General features: G+C 34.1%; 1 protein-coding gene across 1 annotated transcript in view; it reads right to left on the reverse strand.

Moving 5' to 3' along the window:
- Positions 1-9,974: 9,974 nt before the first annotated feature.
- LOC114337766 (exocyst complex component 1) overlaps positions 9,975-21,146 on the reverse strand; it is a 103,251-nt gene continuing 92,079 nt past the window's right edge. The window contains exons 9-10 of the mRNA XM_028288300.2: positions 19,131-19,253; positions 9,975-11,321 (exon numbers count right to left, since the gene is read on the reverse strand). Of these exons, the coding sequence (XP_028144101.2) occupies positions 11,097-11,321; positions 19,131-19,253 (348 nt within the window). The 3' untranslated portion in view covers positions 9,975-11,096. The remainder of the gene's footprint in view (positions 11,322-19,130; positions 19,254-21,146) is intronic.

Consider the following 21,146-nt stretch of genomic DNA (forward strand, 5'->3'; position numbering starts at 1 on the left):
CCAGAACACATTTCATCAATAGGGTTTTTCATTCTCATTAATTTGTTTCGAGCTTCTGTCATTATAATCCATGTATATTAATATTATAAAACATATGACAGAAGCTCGAAACAAATGACAATCGATGAAAAGCCCTATTGGTATTTCTAGAGAAGTAGTACCGACAGCAAGACAAATTGTAACATTAATGGAAAAAAGTTATTTGGAAGAAAAGAACATTGGAGAAACGTTCTTCAACGAATAATAGCAACCATTAAATTTTTGTCCAAGAATGGTCTATCCTTTTATAGTTTAACAACCAAATTATTTACAAAAGGAAATGACATATATCGCAGTGTGTCGCATAAGATGAAGACAATATTATTTCAAGATATTTCGGCTATCAAAATAAATACAGATTTGAAGTTTTTCACAGTCATACAGGTTGAAGGTTTACATTTTTTAAGATACTCAACTGAAATTTAAATTTTAAACGCGGCCTACTGAGAATCCACAAACAGGGTAAATTTTCGATATTTTGCTTCGCGTTAGAGATATCGGAAAAAGTTGTTCCAAATATTCTAACCCCACGTACCAAATTTCATGACACAATTCGCACTCTAGCGTTGATTGATAAATACTGAAAGATACGCAACTAAGCCGGAGTTTATGTACGTCTCCATCGGTTTTACATTTAGATGGCGCTAAGAGATATCTGGTCTGAGAATGAATACGGATTCAGGTAAATTTGTAAATTTAGTGCATATTTAGTGCTGCTATTTTTATTCACTGGGAGGATAATCTCGGAGTAGATGCAAGCAGGCGTAGCTACCTGAGTTCGGGATTATAGACCCAACAGTATTGAGATAATTTATTATAATTTACTTATTCATTGTTCTTTTCATGCATTTAAATTTGAGTTATCATTCAACTATTCAACGCTAACAGTTTAAAATAATTACTAAAGTTAGTATTTTCTAAACTCGTTTTTAAATCAGCAAGAATAATAATTGTAGTTGTAATATTGTCTTTTAATTTGAATTCATGAAAGAAATAATTGAATATTATTAATAAAAAAATTATTTAACGAGAAATTAATGTTCATGCTTTCATTCCATACAAGAGAACAGGTCAAACGTAATACTTTAGCATCTTTTATCTCGGGTTTAAATCCAACTTGCGATCAGTCAGAAATATATAAAGCCTCAAAAAAGCATTTCTGGCTTGTTCTACTCTACTCTTTATTTCAGTTTCAGGGTCTCAACCTTAGTTCAGCAGACAAACCAAGTATTTAAATTGCATGACTTGTTCGATTTCTTCTCCAGAGACATTTATATCTTTGCGTTTGGGTAATTATATCTACTGATAATGGCTAAGTAATACCTATAGGTATATTTATATTACCAAGTAACATATGCTAATTTCCTCAAAAAAGACAAAATGCATGGTTATAAGAGCAGATCCAATAAGATGTAAATTGGAGCTGGAAGCTCCAGCTACAGAAACTATCTAGCTACAAGAAGGCTCGAAACAGAAGTGGAAAATCAAGTGAATAGAGCAAACAGAGCAGCAGGTTGCCTGAATGACACAATATGGAGAAATAAAAATATCGGAAAAGAAATGAAAGGCAGGATTTACAAAACAGTCATCAGACCAGTAATGATATATGCGGCAGAAACACGATCCGACACAGAGAGGACAAAAATATTGCTCGAAACAGCGGAGATGAAAACCAGCTCGAAAAATAGATGGTAAGACTCTATGGGACAGAGCTAGAAGTACAGATATACGACGGAGATGCAAGGTGGATAACATTAATAACTGGGTAAGAAACAGAAGAATAGAATGGAATGACCACATAAGCCGAATGACAACAAATAGGGTAGTCAGGACAGCAAAAGACGGTTCCCCAATAGGAAGACGATCAGTGGGAAGACCACGAAAACGATGGAACGACAACTTACTAGAGGCACATTGAAAAAACAGACAGAGTCATGTCTATACAAAAAGAAGAAGAAGAAGAAGTAATCTAACTACTATATTAATATAAGGCTAAAGTATTATCTCCAGAGTTAAAAAGGTGGTTCACCTAATTTTGAACTGATTGAGCTTATGTAGTGTGCTCCAGTGCCGGGGCTAGGGTATAAGGTGCCCGCCTGCAGAACTACCACAGGCGCCCCCCCCCCCACCCACACATTATGTGTGCACAACATTATGTGTGTGTTCAAATGGAACAATGAGACCCATGTCCGAAGATCAAACCGGTCACACTGCTTAACCTGACCCTGAATCTATCTGACCCCAAAGCTGTACCACCACGCCTCCCCATCGAAGTACATAACGAATAAGGAGGCTTTGTACTGAACGTTACCTTGGATGCCCTGGGTAATGGAAGATCCTCTGTATCTGTATTACTTTTTGTGGTTAAACCACCTAATTTTAGGGGTAGCTAGAAGAGCTTTTCTCCCTATTAATGACTTGATTATGGCCTTGTGTCCTAAAAATATGTGTTCCGGGCAGCGAGGCACCGACTAAGTCGGTGTCCCGCTATCCGCAAATGTCCCCGGTAAATAAAGTTCGGTTACAGTTTTATTGGACCCATCATCTGACAAAACAACTTCACTTTAACTTTTTTAAGAAATTGGCTAAGAGAGCTAAGATTGTTTTTTGTGTCATTTCTTCTTTTTCGGCTTTTAAATTAATAATAATGTTGAGTACTTAACAAATATAATTTTATATTAATTGAACGCTAGATTCTTTAATTGCAGAGTACAACTGACAAACTATTCTGTATTATAATCACATGAAATACATAATAAAAGAGCTCTAAACTAAATTTTATATAAAATGTTTATTTTAAATACCGGGTGTCCTCTTATATTTTCCCCCATTTTAACTGCTCATAACGTCTAAACGGCTCAAGATAGAAATATGCGGTTTTCGTTGAAATGTTTTATTTTAGTAAAAGTTTTGTCAGAATGGATTGAGTTTTTATGTCGCTTTCAATTACGAAAAAAATATGGCGGATTTTTGCAAAAAATTTTGTTTACTTTTTTTTATTGGAACACCCAGTATATTTTTTTGTAAAGTTAAAGAACGGTCATTCACCTATCCAGCGATATAAAGTTTTTTAAAATCGGTTGTCAAATGACTAAGTAATTAATTTTTAAAATGAGAGGTGCAACGTGGATATCACATAACTAAATAACATAACTAAACAAATTGATATTATATTATGTTATGTGAGTTCCACATTGCATCTCTAATTTTAAAAATTAAATGTTCAGTCATTCACAACCGATTTTAAAAAACGTTATACCGCTGGATAGGTAAATGACTGTTCTTTCAATTTACAAAAGAATATACTGGGTGTTTCAATAAAAAAAGTCAACAACGTTTTTTTTTTCAAAAATCCGCCATTTTTTATTTAAAAGCGATATAAAAAATTCAATCCATTCAAACAAAACTTTTACTAAAATAAATCTCTCGAGTCCTTTAGAAGTTATAGGCAGTTAAAATGGGAGAAAATATAAGTGGACACCCGGTATGTGGGATTTTATGGGATTAATACATAACTTGATACCTATTAATAGGTACATATACTTAAATTAGACAGGCGCAGGCGGCAAGAAAACAGTATCACAATCTTGTTTATTCTACTAGAAATCATTCATTTCCTCATAACTGCTGATACAAAACTAACAACTTGCAAGGAATTTGAAGAACATAAACAAAGCATTCTCATTTAAGAGCAAAGTTGTTTAGGTGAAATATGATATCTTTGATCAATAAATTATATTACTACATGGTAAGAATTCTACGCGGCATTGCATATTTTTGTATATTACGTGATATTCAAAACTAACAAACACAGATTGGGGTATTATTTAAAACGAAAAACGATTATGGTATTAAAAACGATTAGGGTATTATTTATTATGAAGAATTATTAAAAAAATTAATTTTTCTATTTTAGTATTTTACATAATACCAGCAGAAAAAAAGCTCATTCTGGCGCCCCCCAAACAGGGGCGCCCGCCTGCAATGCATCCCTTGCAGGCCCGTTATCGCCGGCCCTGGTGTGCTCCAGTGCAATTCTCATTGCTGAATTATGTACTGGACCTAGCACTTTGAGTAACAGTGAATCTCTCGCTGGGTTGTAGGCAACAGCACCATAATCTAATTTTGAACGAATTAAGGTTTTGTACACAGTCATAACAGTTTGGAAGTCGGCACTCCATTGTTTACTGGAGATATATTTTATTAAGCTGAGGGTGTTTTGAGCTGACAGTTGGAGTGAGTGTACCAATGGTCTTACCAAAATACGAGTAGATGATTAATAATCATCAGTAGCTCGACAACTCTTTTTGGATCCTGGCTTATTCTAGGATTTTCCGCCATTCTGTTCTGTTCCTTGCTTTGTTCTTCTAGTGGGTAATCTCAAGTAGTGTTTTCAGGTCTTGTTCCACTTATTCCATGTATCTAAGTTTGGGTCTTCCCTTTGACCTTCTCCCTACTGGAGTTTGCCTCATTATATTATGTTTTGGTGTTTCGGTCTCCAACATCCGTTCAACATGGCCCATCCAGCGCAGACGTCCGATCTTTATGGTTATGGATGTTATGACGTCGGGTTCGTTGTATGCTGCGTATAGTTCAAAATTATATTTTCTGCGTCATACGTAATTTTCTTTCACCCCCTTATCTATGTGGCTAAGGATTTTCGTTCAAACGTACCTAATAAGTTCTCATCGCTTTTCGACAGTGTCCATGTCTCTGATCCTGATAAGGACCGGTTTTATCAGGGTTTTGTATATTTTGCATTTGGTTTTTCTCGTGACGTTTTTGGATCTAGATGAGTAGATGATTATCCAGTTTTATTCCCAAGAGGTTAATCGATTCTGAATAATTTATTGTAAATTCTTTAGGTAGAGTTTCGCTGGTATAATGCGTTTCTTTGGAGTTTCACCGAAGATTATTGCTTTCGTTTAGTGGGAGAAAATTCTAGGCCAGTAGTGTTGGACCAATTCTCTAATTTGTAAATGACTAATGGGCTAAGTGATTTAGCGATATCATTGATGGCAATAAGGAAAAGTGCAACACTAAGAGTAGACCAATGAGGAATGCAGTTTAATTGGATTTTGGAGTCTGAACGAACGTTGTCTATTCGAATGAAGTTTTGTCTATATAAGAAATTACTAATAAATTTGATATTTCCTTGAATCAACCAACTTGACAGAATTCTTATATAGATTTTTGCATTTGTTGTTCTTCGTTTTAGATTTAGATGATTGTGAATGTAGATCTAGACTTCCTAAATCCACTTTGTGTCTAAGTAGGGCTAAGCAGCTATCGATCAAATAAAATTATAGAGATCCAGAAGATATTGTTTGGTTTGCGTTGACTTAGCTTTTAAAAATGTAGCAGGTATGTTGTCAAGCCCTGGGCTGGTTTCTTTAACTTTGTTTAATGTTTCCAACAGTTCATCTACTGTAAATATGACATTCAGAGGTAAATTAATGTGATCATCAAGACTTATACAGGCATTATTAAATTTGAAAAAGACTGTATGACTTGTACACACTTCTAAGTAGGTCAAACTGGTGAACAGGTGTATGTTCTCAAAAAAATTGATAGTGTGTAAAATAAACTTAAAAAAAAATTTTTTACACACTATTAATTTTTTGAGAACATACACCTGTTTTCCGGTTTGACCATTATTAAATTTGTTTTTATGAACTAGGAAACTTACGGTTTGACCATTATTAAATTTGTTTTTATGAACTAGGAAACTTATAGCTAGATTTTAGTCACTGCTATGTTGTTGATATATTCTTGTTTTGGCTATTCCTTGCTTTGTTGAATAAATATATGGTTATCACGTTCTAGGTAATGGATGATGTTAAATGATTAGAGAGATATTGCAAATTTAACACATCCTACGTTGAGCTATTTACACCGCGCTATTTTGACAGAATTGACCTTCCTCAGACGTGTCATAAATACAGATATTGCTCAACATTTTGGTTGCAGTATTTTTACGGCTCGATTAAGATTAGTTGTTTTTTTAATTTGCATGTAATTTAAAATAGATCACAACTTAGAAGCTCCCATTTTGACCAATGCTAATGATGAAGACTTCGAGTTTATCATCGTGCAGAACATTCTGGGAGATGAACATATATTATTATTACATGCTAAAAATAAAAAATTTAATTTAAATGGAAGGTTTGAATTTTCTTCGAAATATCGAACAAGAGAAACAAATGATCCTTGAATGTTCTTATAATAAAAGATTTTTCTGTTGCACTCTTCATGTTTTCCTGAACTAACGTCCAATTTTTTGGATAGGTCAATTGATTTTGACCCAAACCTTGTTTTATTAAACACAAAATCATCATCAGACTTAAATCTGATTTGTTTGCTATTGTCTGATACTCATTTTAGAAAATTATTACGAATGAACTTTATTTAAATGAAGGGCAAATAACAAACATAACCTGAAAAGAAAATAGCGCAGCGAATAGCCCACAGCGTAACAGTGGCAGGCACTATTTCCAATAACGCAGCGTAAACCAAATCTCACATCTGCGCATCCTCTACTGTCAAAATAACGCGTACTGTAATACAGCTAGTGCAAAAGCGACTATGTAATATCTCTCTATTTTTCCGATTCATTGTGTTAATCATTTGCCAAACCTCAGAATTAGGGGTAGATAAATTTTAAGCTGATACATATTTTTGCAGTCCTCTCCACTTTTTTATAAGCTGTATTTTTGCTAAGAATATTTTTTTCCATGAAATACTTAGGTTTTGAATTATTTGCGAAAATACGTAGTAAATTTATTTTTCAACATTTTTGCAGAAATAAACAAAAAAAAATTAATACAGACAATCAATATAAATGTTTTCCGTTAAATTAATAACAAAAAAGTTTCCAATATGCCGCCGACTTTCGAAGACACACTGTATATAAAATAACTTTATATATGTGTTGTTGCCATAATGCGTAATTAGTAATTAACTATAATAAGTATTAATATTGTTAGTAGTAGTAATAATAACTAAAAAATGATAAATGTTTATAGAATTATAAATTTCCATTCAGTCAATCTGAGCTTAAAGCAAACAAATAAGCTAAACATGTTTATGCAAATAAAAAAAATGACGATAGACCATCATCTAAAATTATCAACACGAGGTACTCTAGCGACTGCTGCGTTAAAATTTTGAATACGGGCCACGTAAAATAAATACTATTCTTGGCGGGTTCTTAGCTAGTTTCAACAAATTTACGCCATGCGCGCCACTATACGGACAGATTTTAAAGGAGACAAAATAATGCATAGGCTTTCGTATCTTCCCCTCTATATTTATCAATCAACGCTTTTAGTTTTTTCAATATTTGTAGTCAGAACCCTAAAACTTAAAATTGGCTGGGCCGAGATACATCTCGGGACAGCTGAGATAAATTTTAGGGTCCTGACTACATATACTGAAAAAAAAAACTAAGTGTGCATTTTGTCATGCAATTTGGTATGTGGGGTTAGAATAAGATTTGGAAGTAGTTGTTCAAAAAACTTTTTCCGATATCTCTAACTCAAACCAAATTATAGAAAATTTACCCTGTTTGTGGATTAAAAATTAAACTGATGCGATTAAAATTTAAATTTCAGTTGAGTATCTTAAAAAATGTAAACCTTCAACCTGTATGACTGCGCAAAACTTCAAATCCGTATTTATTTTGATAGTCGAAATATAGAGCTGTCTTCAGCTTAAATGCGACACACTGTTACACACTGCTTAATCATTTAAACAATGTTTAATTGTTTAAATATAAATTTTATTTATTGCTAATAAAAATTTAAGTTTCGGGTACAACTATCTTTAAAAAAGTTATTATTATTACTAAATCATACACTTGCGAGCAAAAAAATCGGGTTACTCGATGAATTATACACGTTAGATATCTCGAATTTCCTAAACTCGTTGTCCGATTCGAGTGATTTTTTAGTATGTTATAGCCTTATTATTTAAGAAAATCGATGTAATATTGTTGCTAGACAGGTAAATGTCATTTTATACTGGATGTAACAATCATACTGTGTTTTTTCCTTAAAGTTCGGAACACCCTGTGGAATATTCTAGCATATATAAAATATTTAAATTAAAACTCTATTTAGCCTTAGGCTTTCTTAAAATTTTGTTTTTTGATTTATTCGCTTTGTTCGATAATACAAGAGATATGTAGTTTTATATTACAAATGAGGTATGCTATTAAATTTGGTCTTGATCAATATAATTCCAAATCTCGAGAGCTACTGTCTCTACCTCTTGTAAGGTTCTAAGAGGTGGCAAACGCTGTCGTAGTCTTCTGCCAATTATGCCCCACTAATGTTCGATCCGGTTAAGATCTGGACTGTGCGATGGCCAATTCAAAGTCCGAAGATTTACCTGTTGTAAATATTCGGTTACAGTTAGTGAACGGTTAGTCATCAGTTAGCAAAAAATTGTAACCAATATAAGGGGTCGATAGCATGGTAGCTAAGTCCTTCGCTATGTAAGATCACTACTTGAACACAGTCATAGCGGGTCAAATTCCTTGTAGCGCATTCCATTTCCACCAAACAACAAAAAAAAAATACGGACTTAATTAAAACTTTAAATAATAAATCTACTAATTTTCACAACAAATCAGGACACTTTTTGAATGTTAACAATTTGACATCCATTAAATTCTTAATTTCTCATAGCCTACTTTAGGCTTGTTTATTAAACTAAGCAGAAAATGAGGATTTTTTTATGAAAAACATGGTTAGTTGTTAACGTACCTAACTTTTTTATTATCCCACATAAACAAATGAATCAAAAAATAAAATGTTAAGAAAGCCTAAGGCTACAATTGAGTTTTAATTTCAATATTTTATATATGTTAGGATATTCCACAGGGTGCTCCGAACTTTAAGAAAAAACACAGTATGATTGTTACACCCGGTATGACATTTACCTGTCTAGCAACAATATTATTACATCGATTTTCTTAAATAATAAGGCTGTAACATACTAAAAAAATTACTCAAATCGGACAACATGTTTAGGAAATTCGAGACATCTAACGTGTATAATTCATCGAGTGTCCCGATTTTTCTAGTGCCTCGGACCTGATTTGAAGTAAAATAGACTCCGATTATTGGTAGTTATTCATAAAGCATGTGCAGAAAGAAGAGGGTTAATTTGGGATGTAAACACGCCCATTGAAGTTGTTGTGTCCATTATTATTACTCTATACTTACTTTATTTCTTTTTATTTGGTCCTGTATAGTATTATTTACTTATTGAAGAATGAACGTAACTTTGTTTTTTATTGAAGTTATACTTCTTTAGGCGCGATTGAGGGTGAAATTTTAACAGTCCCGGCGCATGCGCACAGCGACTGTATGGTGTATGTCGCTAAATCTTTTAAATTATGTAGCACAACTAAGGTGTGCGTGAAAAGAATATATGTGTTTTTAGTAAATATATTTATTATAATTTTTGTGTCTTTGGAAGTACGGTAATAAATATTATTGAAAATGTTTATTCAATTATCTATGTGTCACCGCGATTGTCTTTATAATGACCGAGAAATAATCGTACGTAAGGGTAACCTCGGTAGCTCGTCGATAGAGCATTCGCCTAGAGATCGGAAGGTCCCTTGTTCGAATCCCGGACAATGCATATTTTTTTTTTTAGTATTCTTTTAGTTCTTTCTAAAATTAATTTAATATTTAAATACAATACAAAAAAACTGTTTAAAGTACATATATTGATTTTGTTGAAATCATATATAGAAGCATAACTTCTTACGTGCGTACAAAGTACACACACATTCTTTTTTTTGTTTTATGAAAATGATTTTTCCTTGTAGCACGTTTTACAACCTATCTTTGGAATCTAGGTTTGGAATGTTTCTATGTGACATTTAAAATTGGAAAAGGTGGAAATAAATAAAAAGTAAGTAATATATAAACATTTTAATACAATATTTACATTTTATACAGTATTTTAATAGTTACATAGCAATAATATGGTTAATGTCTAATATATGCAAAAAAATTGTTAACAGATGCTACAAAAGCCTATTATGAATGCAGGCTTTTGAAGAAGGAATACCGTTCAATCATCTTTCATTGAAAACGAAATATAATGATTTTATATGAAAAATTAATGATCGGTATTCTGCTCAATTATCTATTCAATCTATTGTATTATGATGATAATAATTTCAAAGTGGATTTAATTGATAAAAATAAAGAAGCTCAGCAACCACCAGTGTAAAATGAGCGTAGTATTGGTTAACATCATCTGCTATTCAGAAATACATGCGACCGTCACTGTTTCATTACCATGAGACTTAACAATTGCCGCTAAAATGAGCCTTTGTTGCAACGAGACTTGGAAACCAGAATTGGAGTTTGTTAATAAATATTAGAACATCTACAACTGCAAAGCTGATAAATATATTAAACCACGGTAAACACGGATATGTTACAAGGTGGAACAAATACTATATGTCTGCTACCGCTACAGAAAGGAAGAATTTAAAAAGATAAACTGTAAACGTTCAATATCATACAATAGGCACATTAGCAAGTGATAAAAAGAAATTTAGGGTGTAAACATTTTAATTTATTTTGCTTTCCATACCGAAAAATTTGAACTTTGCAGATGACACACTAAAAGGATTATCACGCTCCCGGATAGTTTTTGGGAACATTGCTTTAATTCTTACCGCGAGATACAGACTGAATGCATTGATCAGTACTACAACACAGACTACGCAGGCTCATGCGTGTTTCTTAATAAAATAAAATTAAATAAAAGCAAATAAAATAAATAAACTAAAATAAATTAAAGACCATCGCTACGGGCGTAAACGATAAGGAAGCTAGGCTTCCCTTACTCGGTCACCCCCGGAATGCCACATCCCGTTTTTGTTACTTGATTCACTGATAACTTAATACTTTTTGTGTTAAATGGAGTAAAATTTGTCATATAATGACCCAGTCAAATATATCCAAAAGAACAAAGATATATCTATACATATATGTAGTCCGTTTGTTATTTACATAGTTGAACTATCAATGAGATTGAGCAATATCGGAAAAGAACATTAGTATGTCCTCGATGGTAAATTCTAACGAGATCATGGAGCCCGGATAACACTGATGTATTATATCTTCTAAGGTTTTGTACTGTCTGATGAATTCTTCTTGCATCGCTCTCCATACTACCTGTAAAAGGTTTTCTTCTTCCGACAAATGTTTTTCTACCTTTTTGTATAGAGACTCTAAACCCTTTTTAACCTAAAACAGAATTAACCATAAACAAATTTAAGCAGCAATAATTGTCACTATTCAATTTTCTTAGAGAAGCAAAGATATCAATGCTAATATACAGGGTAGGGACTCCAAGAAATGGATATAAAAGAGATACTTCTTACAACATCGCACCATAATTGGTCCTTCCCACTCATTCTTTTGTTATTATGAATATTAAACAATAAAACAGTCGAAGTCAAATTTATTTTTAATTGAACGCTATAGTTTATTTTTTAACCAGGAGGAGTAAACTAAAAAGACAGATGCACACCCAAGAAAGTCACTAGAATAATAACTAAATACATCTTCTTTTTTGGTTGATCGAGTCGGCCCTCAACGGTAATCCATAAATATTAAATTAATACGTCGCTAAAGAGTTCCAAAAACAACTGATTTTTATATAAATGCTGACTAAAAATCTAAAAATTAAAGGAATAACACAGAAAACACAAAACTCGCCGATATAACTTAATTAATATATGAAATGTCACTAATGTCAAAACTTGATAAATGTCATTAGGGTCAAAATTTTATAACAGTGAAGTAAATTTGAATCACTCCTCTTGGTTAAAAAACAAACAATAGTAAGATATCTGTCACGATAAATATTGAACGTAAATTATTAGTGTGTGATAAATCTTTTGCATAAATTTTATATTATAAATATTTCTGCATTTGTGCATTAAATAATGTTAATCGGAATTAAAAAAATTGAGCAATACAAATTTTGATAACGTTTCGGCAAGGTCGCAATTGTCATTGTCAAGTCAGGGGCCTGATTCTAATTCATTTCGACAGTCGCAATTTCATTTCGACACCGCCATGACAGCCGCAGAGTATAGCGATTCTTATTCATTTCGATATTAATTATTAATTACAACTGGGGATATTAACCTTATCATGTTGACACTGCTCAGAATTTGGGTTGGCGCTCCGGTTTATTGGAATTTGTTGATAGTCGGGGAAAATTATCGAAAAAATGCCATTTTTGGGAAAAATTATTTACCAGCTATTTTATTGCTAAAATCGAATCTTAAGATTGCATATATTAGTAATATGGGGTATGACAAGTCCGCAGAAAGTTTTATTTATAAACAAATTAGCACTCCTAAATCTTCTTTTTTTTTCAATTAGTGCTCTGTAACTCCTAAGATTTTCCTTTAAGCCAAAAACACTCAAATAAAAATTCACCGTAATTTAGTTCTGCACAAAGTTATTTTTTTCCGATTTCCTTCAACAAAAATTTTACTCAGAAAATCCGAGTTTTCCCAAAAAATCTGCAATTTTCAATTAAAATTTTAGGGAAGTACCTAATTATTTATCAATATGATGACATGAAAGATTTATTATACATAGTAGATTATACAGAGGGGCTAAATTATGGAATAAATTCATTTCTTTAAAACGCACGATTTTGGAGCAAAATCCCGAAAGAGGTCGATTTTTATTTTTAAATTACAATTTTTGGCATATATTTCATACTAGTGACGTAATCCATCTGAGCGTAATGACGTAATCGATAATTTTGTTAATGGGAATAGGGGTCGTGTGGTAGGTCATTTGAAAGGGCGTTCAATTCTCTATTCAGTAATATAAACATTAATATCATTAGGTATTTATACAGGGTTGGGGGACATGAAAGGAGCCTCCACGTAGATTGTGATCACTTGTGAATACAATCGGGCGTCCCCTGGAAACGAGTAATGTCGGCTAATCCTTTCAACACCGGTGCACCAACAACACAGATGCAATCAAAATCAAAACGGTCTTTATCAAGGCCATTTTTGATGACGACCTCAATTAATATTGAAGGACTATCAGCAGATAAAGAAGACCTATTGTCTAATATGTGCAGAGAACATGGTGTCGATGTTCTACTGGTTCAAGAAACCCATAGAGGTACTGCAAGCCGCAGACCAAGGATTCGGGGTATGAAGCTCATACTGGAGAGACCACACGACCAATATGGTAGCGCAGTCTTCGTCAGACCAGATATCGACGTAGCATCCACATCTCTAACAGATCAAAATGACATCGAGATCCTCACAGTGGAGATAAACTCCTGTACAGTAACGTCAATCTACAAACCACCAAACGCTGACTTTGCTTTTGAGGAACCGAATAACTTTCAATCACAGCAAATCAAATTCGTACTGGGTGACTTCAACTGTCACAGTGTCGCGTGGGGTTACAACGAAACAGATTCCAATGGCGAAGAACTAGAAAAATGGGCTGAAAGCATGAACCTAAAACTTATTCACGATCCAAAGCAGCCTGCGTCGTTCAACAGTGGAAGATGGCGCAGAGGTTACAACCCAGACAATATATTTGTCAGCGACAGAATTGGAGACCAGGTGACAAAAATCGTTGGAAGCGCCCTCCCAAAGACACATCACAGACCAATAATTTGTCTTTCCAACGCGGCAAGCAGATACGAAATTGTTCCTTTCAAGAGAAGGTTCAACTTTACTAAAGCAAAATGGGAAAAATTCTCTGAAACATTGGATCAAGAAGTTTCCCAGCTAGAACCTTGCCCTGATTCATACGATAAATTTGTAGAAATCGTAAAGCAAGTATCACGGAAATTTATCCCTAGAGGTTGTCGAACTGAGTACATAGCGGGGCTCAATGAAGAATCTAAACCCCTACTTAAAAGATACGAACAGCTATATGAAGAAGACCCTTTCTCGGAAGCGACAATACAGGCTGGGGAGGAAATATTACATGCGATATCCGCCAACAGAACGGAAAGGTGGTGCAAGCTGGTCACGAGTCTGGACATGAAACAAAACAGCAGACGTGCCTGGAAGCTGATTCGGAATCTTGGCAACGATCCCGCTGCTCCGGCAGTCAACATGACAGAAGTCACACCCGATCAGATAGCCCATCATCTTCTAATGAACGGTAAGACGACATCAAGAAAGAACAAGGTGAGAGCTCAACGGAATATCGACGAAGAAAGAGATGTTCTAGGTACCTCTTTTTGTCTAGAGGAGATGAGAGGCGCGATCCATCAAATGAAAGATAATAAAGCAGCTGGCCTGGACGACATACGAACAGAGCAAATAAAGAACTTTGGACTAAAAACCGTAGAGTGGCTCGTAAAAATGATGAATTGCTGCATCCGTACATTACAAATCCCCAAAATCTGGAGAAAAGCTAGAGTGGTAGCCCTCTTAAAACCAGGGAAGGATCCGGCGGATACAAAGAGTTTTAGACCTGTATCTCTCTTGTGCCACCTTTTCAAGGCCTTTGAAAGAATGATACTGAACCGGATCGCAGAATATGTGGAGACTAAAATTATTCCAGAACAAGCAGGATTCAGGCCCGGAAAGTGCTGCTGCAGTCAAATTCTTAATCTCACCCAACATATTGAAGATGGTTTTGAACGGAAGGAAATAACAGGAGTAGCGTTCACAGACCTAACTGCCGCCTATGATACAGTTAACCATCAACGGCTACTCGCAAAACTCTACGAAACTACAAAGGATTTCCGACTAACAAGGTTAGTGAAATGTCTCCTCCAGAATAGACGCTTCTACGTAACGCTCCAGTCCAAGAACAGTCGGTGGAGGGACCAAAAAAATGGGCTACCACAGGGAAGTGTCCTCGCGCCGATTCTATACAACATATACACCAACGACCAACCCATACACCAACAAACAAGGCAATTTATTTACGCTGATGATACAGCGGTGGCAGCTCAGGGAAGAACCTTCAATGAAGTCGAAGTGAAACTGACAGATGCCCTGGGAGACTTAGCTCTATACTATGATAAAAACCATCTGAAACCCAATCGCACAAAAACCCAGGTATGTGCTTTCCACCTGAGAAACAAGCATGCCCGAAGGTCGCTGGAGGTGGAATGGCGTGGTCAGATGCTGGAACACAACAAGACGCCAAAATACCTTGGCGTCCGTCTGGATAGAACTCTGTCTTACCGATACCACTGTCAAGATGTCAAGAAGAAAGTAAGTGCCAGAAATAATATCATCCGCAAGCTAACTAATACAAAATGGGGAGCACAACCACACACTCTCCGCACTTCTGCCTTGGCATTATGTTTTTCGGCCGCGGAGTTTGGAGCACCAGTATGGGCAAACTCTGCTCACGCAAAGAACGTCGACGTGGCTCTAAATGAAACGGTCCGTATAATATCGGGTTGCATGAAACCGACACCTATCGAAGAGGTATACCCCATTGCTGGAATTGACACCACCTATCAGGAGGAAGGTCACGTCAGAGGTAGAACGGAAAAAGCAGGAGACGGACCGAAGACACCCCTTATATGACCACCAAACTCAGCCAAGCAGACTAAGATCTCGGAAAAGCTTCCTGAAAACATCAAGATCCATCCCCGAAGCGCCAGAGACGCGCCGAATACACCTATGGCAAGCGTCAGCTACCGCGACACATTTTCCTCCCTCGGAGGAAATGGCTGCTGGACACAATTTACCGTATCCGACTTGGAAAGCGCTAAACAGACTAAGAACCGGCGTTTCACGTTGTGCTAGTAACCTGAAAAAATGGGGATACCAGGAGGACGATACCTGCGACTGTGGCGCGGTTCAGACCAGCCGGCATCTACTATCATGCACAGAGATGAGAGAGACCTGCACAGAACAAGACTTAATTATAGCAAATGACAGGGCCATCTATGTGGCCAACCATTAGAAATACAGAATTTAAAGTTGTTGGTGTTCCGGACACGGAAAGTAAGTAAGTATACAGGGTTGCCAAAAAATAATTTTTGAATTAAATTAATTGGCGCAAAAAGAACAATGTATGTAATTTATTTAACTCAAAATACATTGTACTGCTGTCAGAAAATAGAAAAAAAAAGTTTATTTCACAAATAAACATTTCTTTTCGCTTAAATTAAATCACAAACAGCCTCCCTCCTACCTATTGGCAGTTTGAACATTTAATTTAAGCTAAAAGCAATGTTTATTTGCAAAATAAACATTTTTTTCTATTTTCTGACAGCAATTGAATGTATTTTAAGTTAAATAAATTACATGCATTCTTCTTCTTGCGTCAATTAATTTAATTCAAAAATTTTTTTGGCCTCCCTGTATAAATAATGATATTAATGTTTATAATACTGAATAGAGAATTGAACGCCTTTGTAAATGAGCTACAACACGAACCCCTATTCCTATTTAAAAAAATAATCGATTACGTCATCACGCTCGGATGGATGACGTCACTAGTTTGAAATATATGCCAAAAAAATTTAATTTAAAAATAAAAATCGACCTGTTTCGGGATTATTCTCTAAAATCGTCCATTTTAGAGAAAATGAATTTATTCCATAATCCATATGTATATCAGGAGACCGGCAACAATCTAACCAATAGTTTAGCAATAATTAAAATGTTAATTAAAAAATTTCGGTCGAAATAATAACCAGAAAGATTATGATACACCAGAATAACTATGATTTTCGTATAAAAAAGCACTATACCTATTCAACGTACAGCCGGTTCCTAAAAAAACTGATACGACTCTTGGTAAGATTTGATCATGTTGAGCAGTGTATTTGATTGATCTGACATTATATTTATTATGACATACAAATAATAAAATAAACAAACAACAAACAACTGATTACATATTATGTTAATTCATAAATTGTACTAATTATTAAGGTCTAAATGTTTATATTATTTTAAATATATCTAAACTTTTATATTAACTATCTAACTGATAGTTTTTACATCAAATAGATCACATAATTATTGTAAACGTGGATTATACAACAAAACAAATTAATATTCAATTCAGCCCTGTAACTTATTAAAATAAATATTATAGAAGTTTTCAGGGACTTTCAGCCCTCGGTAATAATGTAGTCTTTCATTCTGAGTTTAAATTTTTCAAAAATATTTATTAGTTTTCTCAGGATTCGAAGAAAATGAATACAATTAAAATACATTGAGAATTTTGACATGCGTCACAATTTTGCATTAACTCAATGTAAAATTCTAAACTGTTAAATTCCAGCTTCCCTAATTATTTGACATCAAAAGACATTAGAAACTATTTGTAGAGGATTGAAATCTGTATTGAAAACAACTGTTAAATTGGTCTACGTAATTAAACATATTCCAAAATTTTGTAAAAATGTAATACATTTCAGTTTTCAGCCCAAACTTAGGCCACACACAATGCAATAATGTTCACATTTTTGAACTGTCAATATTTTTATTTTATCATCTATTGTTTAAAAAAAAACCCAGTTGATAAGATACTCTCAGTTGCGGAGAAAGTATTAATAATAAAGATTAATAATAAAGTCTAATAACCGTGGAACAGAATAAGCTATCTGACAAATTTTAAGATTTGGCAGTGACATTGACAGTATGTAAATATTAAGTATTTATCCTTCAAAATACACTGCTCAATTTTCTACAAAATACGCTTCAAGAGTCGTATCAGTTTTTTTTGGAACCAGGTGTACCTTACAGGATTGAAATTGGACCATTTGAGCGGTCTCAGGAATGTTATAAAGAAACAATTTTTTGGCTTATAAACAAATAGAACCCCTCAGAAAATATTAGATTAAATTAAATTGAGTTAACGCTGTTGAAAATGGCACGGCTTCTGTGTCCTTTTCGAAGAAAAAAAAAATTGAATTGCGAGGAGTGATTCCAGGTATAACCGATCAAATTTGACCGGCATTTGCGACAGAGTTATAAACAACAGGATTTTAATCTTTGAACCATTAGATACCTTTTAATTCCGGTTCTCTTTGTACATACAAATTTTCATATCTTCAAGACACTCATAACAAAAAAGATTTATGTCACTGTCACCAAATTATTTAATTATTGATAAATAATTACTTCCCTCAAATTTTAGTTGAAAATTAAAGATTTTGTTTGGAATACCCGAATTTTCCGAGGAAAATTTCCGTCGAAGGAAATTGGAATAAATTATCAATGTGCAGAATTAAATTACTGTCAATTTTTATGCGAGTGTTTTGGTTTAAAGTTAAAATTTTCTGAGTTATAGAGCAATAATTAAAAAAAAAAGATTTCGGAGCGCTAATTTGTTTATAAACAAAATAGCACACTTTCTGTGGACTTTGCACAGCTATATTACTAATATGGGAAATCTTAAGATTTGATTTCAGCATGTCCAGCAATAAAATAGCTGGTAATTAATTTTCCTTGTTTTTTACTAATTTTCTCAGATTATTACCTTACATCTTTCATTGAGTTAATGATTCATGTTGTGGACATTTTCAATTATTATAGTTCTAATTTAATACTATTCTATCTAATTCCTCAAAACAAGCAAATTTCAATTAAACCCATCCATATTAATACCTTTTGCTTTAGTTTTCCCTGCAAGAAATAAACAAAACACATCTAAACTAAACCTAACCTCGCTTTTGGCCATTCATTAATCTCCGTGTCAAATAATTTCGACATCGAAATTATAATAGCGACCACTTTTTTAAAGTCGCTATTAATTTCGATAGGTCGCAATTTGATGACATCATTTCGTTAGTTCAACGAAAATCCACAAGGCTCGCACAGTCGCATTTCGACGTCGCCATATTGAAAGCGACTTGTTTAGTGTCGAAATTTGATTTAGAATCAGGGCCCAGGTAGTAACGCTTTTTGGTGGCGCTTGAAGCTTTCTTTGGCAAGTGTGACCTTGCCGAGACATCAAAATAATGGTTTTTGTTAAAACCAAAATTATTTACATATTTATATATTGGATAAAAAAAGCCCTGTTAGCCTGTTATCTTGCTTGTACTTTTAAATTTAAGCCAGGTCTTACCTGTGATCCTGGATATTGGTTAATAACTTTTCTTAATTCTTGTTTGCTGAAAGCTAATTGATAGCTGACTTCAGAAGCTTTTATTCCACTAGCGACTCTCGCCTGTACTCCATCGAAAAAGGTCTGAAAATAATTTTATAATATATAAAATCTAATATAACATAATAAACACTACATTCGTTTCTCTTCAGACAATCGTTTACGAAATAGGGTTTTTGAGTAAAGAATACGGCATCAATTATAATACTTAGTATTAGTGATGGTTTAGAAGGTATTTAAAATTGTGTTTTGTAATATAAAATATCAATTACGCAATATGCAAGCAATGTAAGAGGGCAGCAGCCTGTTAAAAATAAATAAATAAATAAATAATAATAAAATATTCTTTACAAAATTATTTAGCTTTACAAGTAATCTTTCTACATCGTTTTCATTCGTATTATAGGAAATAAACCAAAATATGTGAGCCAAACGTACGTCCGTTATAAGAATTAGTAAATGGCTAATATTACAATGGACGTTTTTATACTTCTCTTTTATGTCATTTATTGGCATATAGGTTGTTCAAGTTCAATAACATCTACAGTGAATAAATATTTAAACCGTAGTAATCAGAAGTTAAGGGGCTATCGTAGTGTAAAAGTACGAAATTCATATACTTTTTTTGTGAATTTCTAAAATAAAGTACTGTGCCAATTGTTTTGAAAATTTGCATGAGTATTATAAAAAGAAGTACATGTAAAACAATTTTTTCATAAAAAAAAACCGGTGAAAATAAAAACATAGCTCCACTGCTGCAGTTACTGGGACTAATAGAGATCCTGAAACATGAAATTTCAAAGTTATTATTGAAATATAAGTTATTTTCGAGACCATTAACTAGAGGTTTTTCGATCGGATAAAAATGACAATTTGGTGGTTTTTAAAACTAAAAATGTTTTAGCTAATTTAAAAAAAAAATCAACACTTCGTCATTTGTCTAAATTTTAATATTTTTCAAAAATCCTGTTTGATGGTATAGGAAATAACTTATATTTCAGTAACACTATATTTCGGTACACCTTCTAAGTAAGGGCGCAATTTTTCAATAGCCCACAATACAGCTAGACATTCACGCTCTGTAGTAGTGTAATTGCGCTCTTGGCGAGTTAAGGAACGGCTAAGATAAGACACCACTCTATCACCATCTTCATGCGGTTGCACCAGAACTGCTCCAATCCCATAACCTGACGCATCTGTCTGAACCGTAAATGGCTTGGTATAATCTGGACATGTTAAAACTGGTGCGGCTACCAAACATTCCTTGATCTTCCTGAAAGATCTGCTACACTCTTCGGTCCATAGAAACTTTGCTTTCTTCTTTATCAGCGCTGTTATTGGGGCAATAATGGTTGAAAAATCTGGTACAAATCTTCGGTACCACGAAAATGTTCCAACTATACGACGCACTTCAGTAGCGTTATTTGGAGTTGCTATCTCCAACATTGCCCTGACCTTTTCTGGATCTACATGTAACCCATTCCGATCTATAACGTACCCAAGGTATTTCATCTGCGGTCTACAAAACTGACACTTATCAAGGCTGACCGTGATGTTAGCTTCCCTTAATCGCCGAAACACCTCCTCCAATATGGCCAGATATTGTTCGAAACTTTGACTTACTATAACCACATCATCAAGATATACAAAGACATGTGGTTCCAGATCATGACCCAACACATTGTCAATAAGTCTCTGCCAGGTAGCAGGGGCATTATGCAAACCAAATGGCATCCTTTTGAATTGAAAAAGCCCACGGTTCGGTACTGTAAATGCCGTAAATTGCTTGGATGTTTCAGCCATTGGCACCTGCCAGTAAGCCGATTTCACATCAAGACTTGACAAATAGTTGGCATTTCGAAGCTTATCCAAAGTATCAGAAACTTGTGGCAATGGGTAACTGTCTCTAACTGTCACTGAGTTTAATTTGCGGTAGTCAACACAAAACCTATAAGAGCCATCTTTCTTCTTGACCAA

Source organism: Diabrotica virgifera, chromosome 1, assembly GCF_917563875.1.
Source record: "Diabrotica virgifera virgifera chromosome 1, PGI_DIABVI_V3a".
In the NCBI taxonomy this organism is placed as follows: domain Eukaryota; kingdom Metazoa; phylum Arthropoda; class Insecta; order Coleoptera; family Chrysomelidae; genus Diabrotica; species Diabrotica virgifera.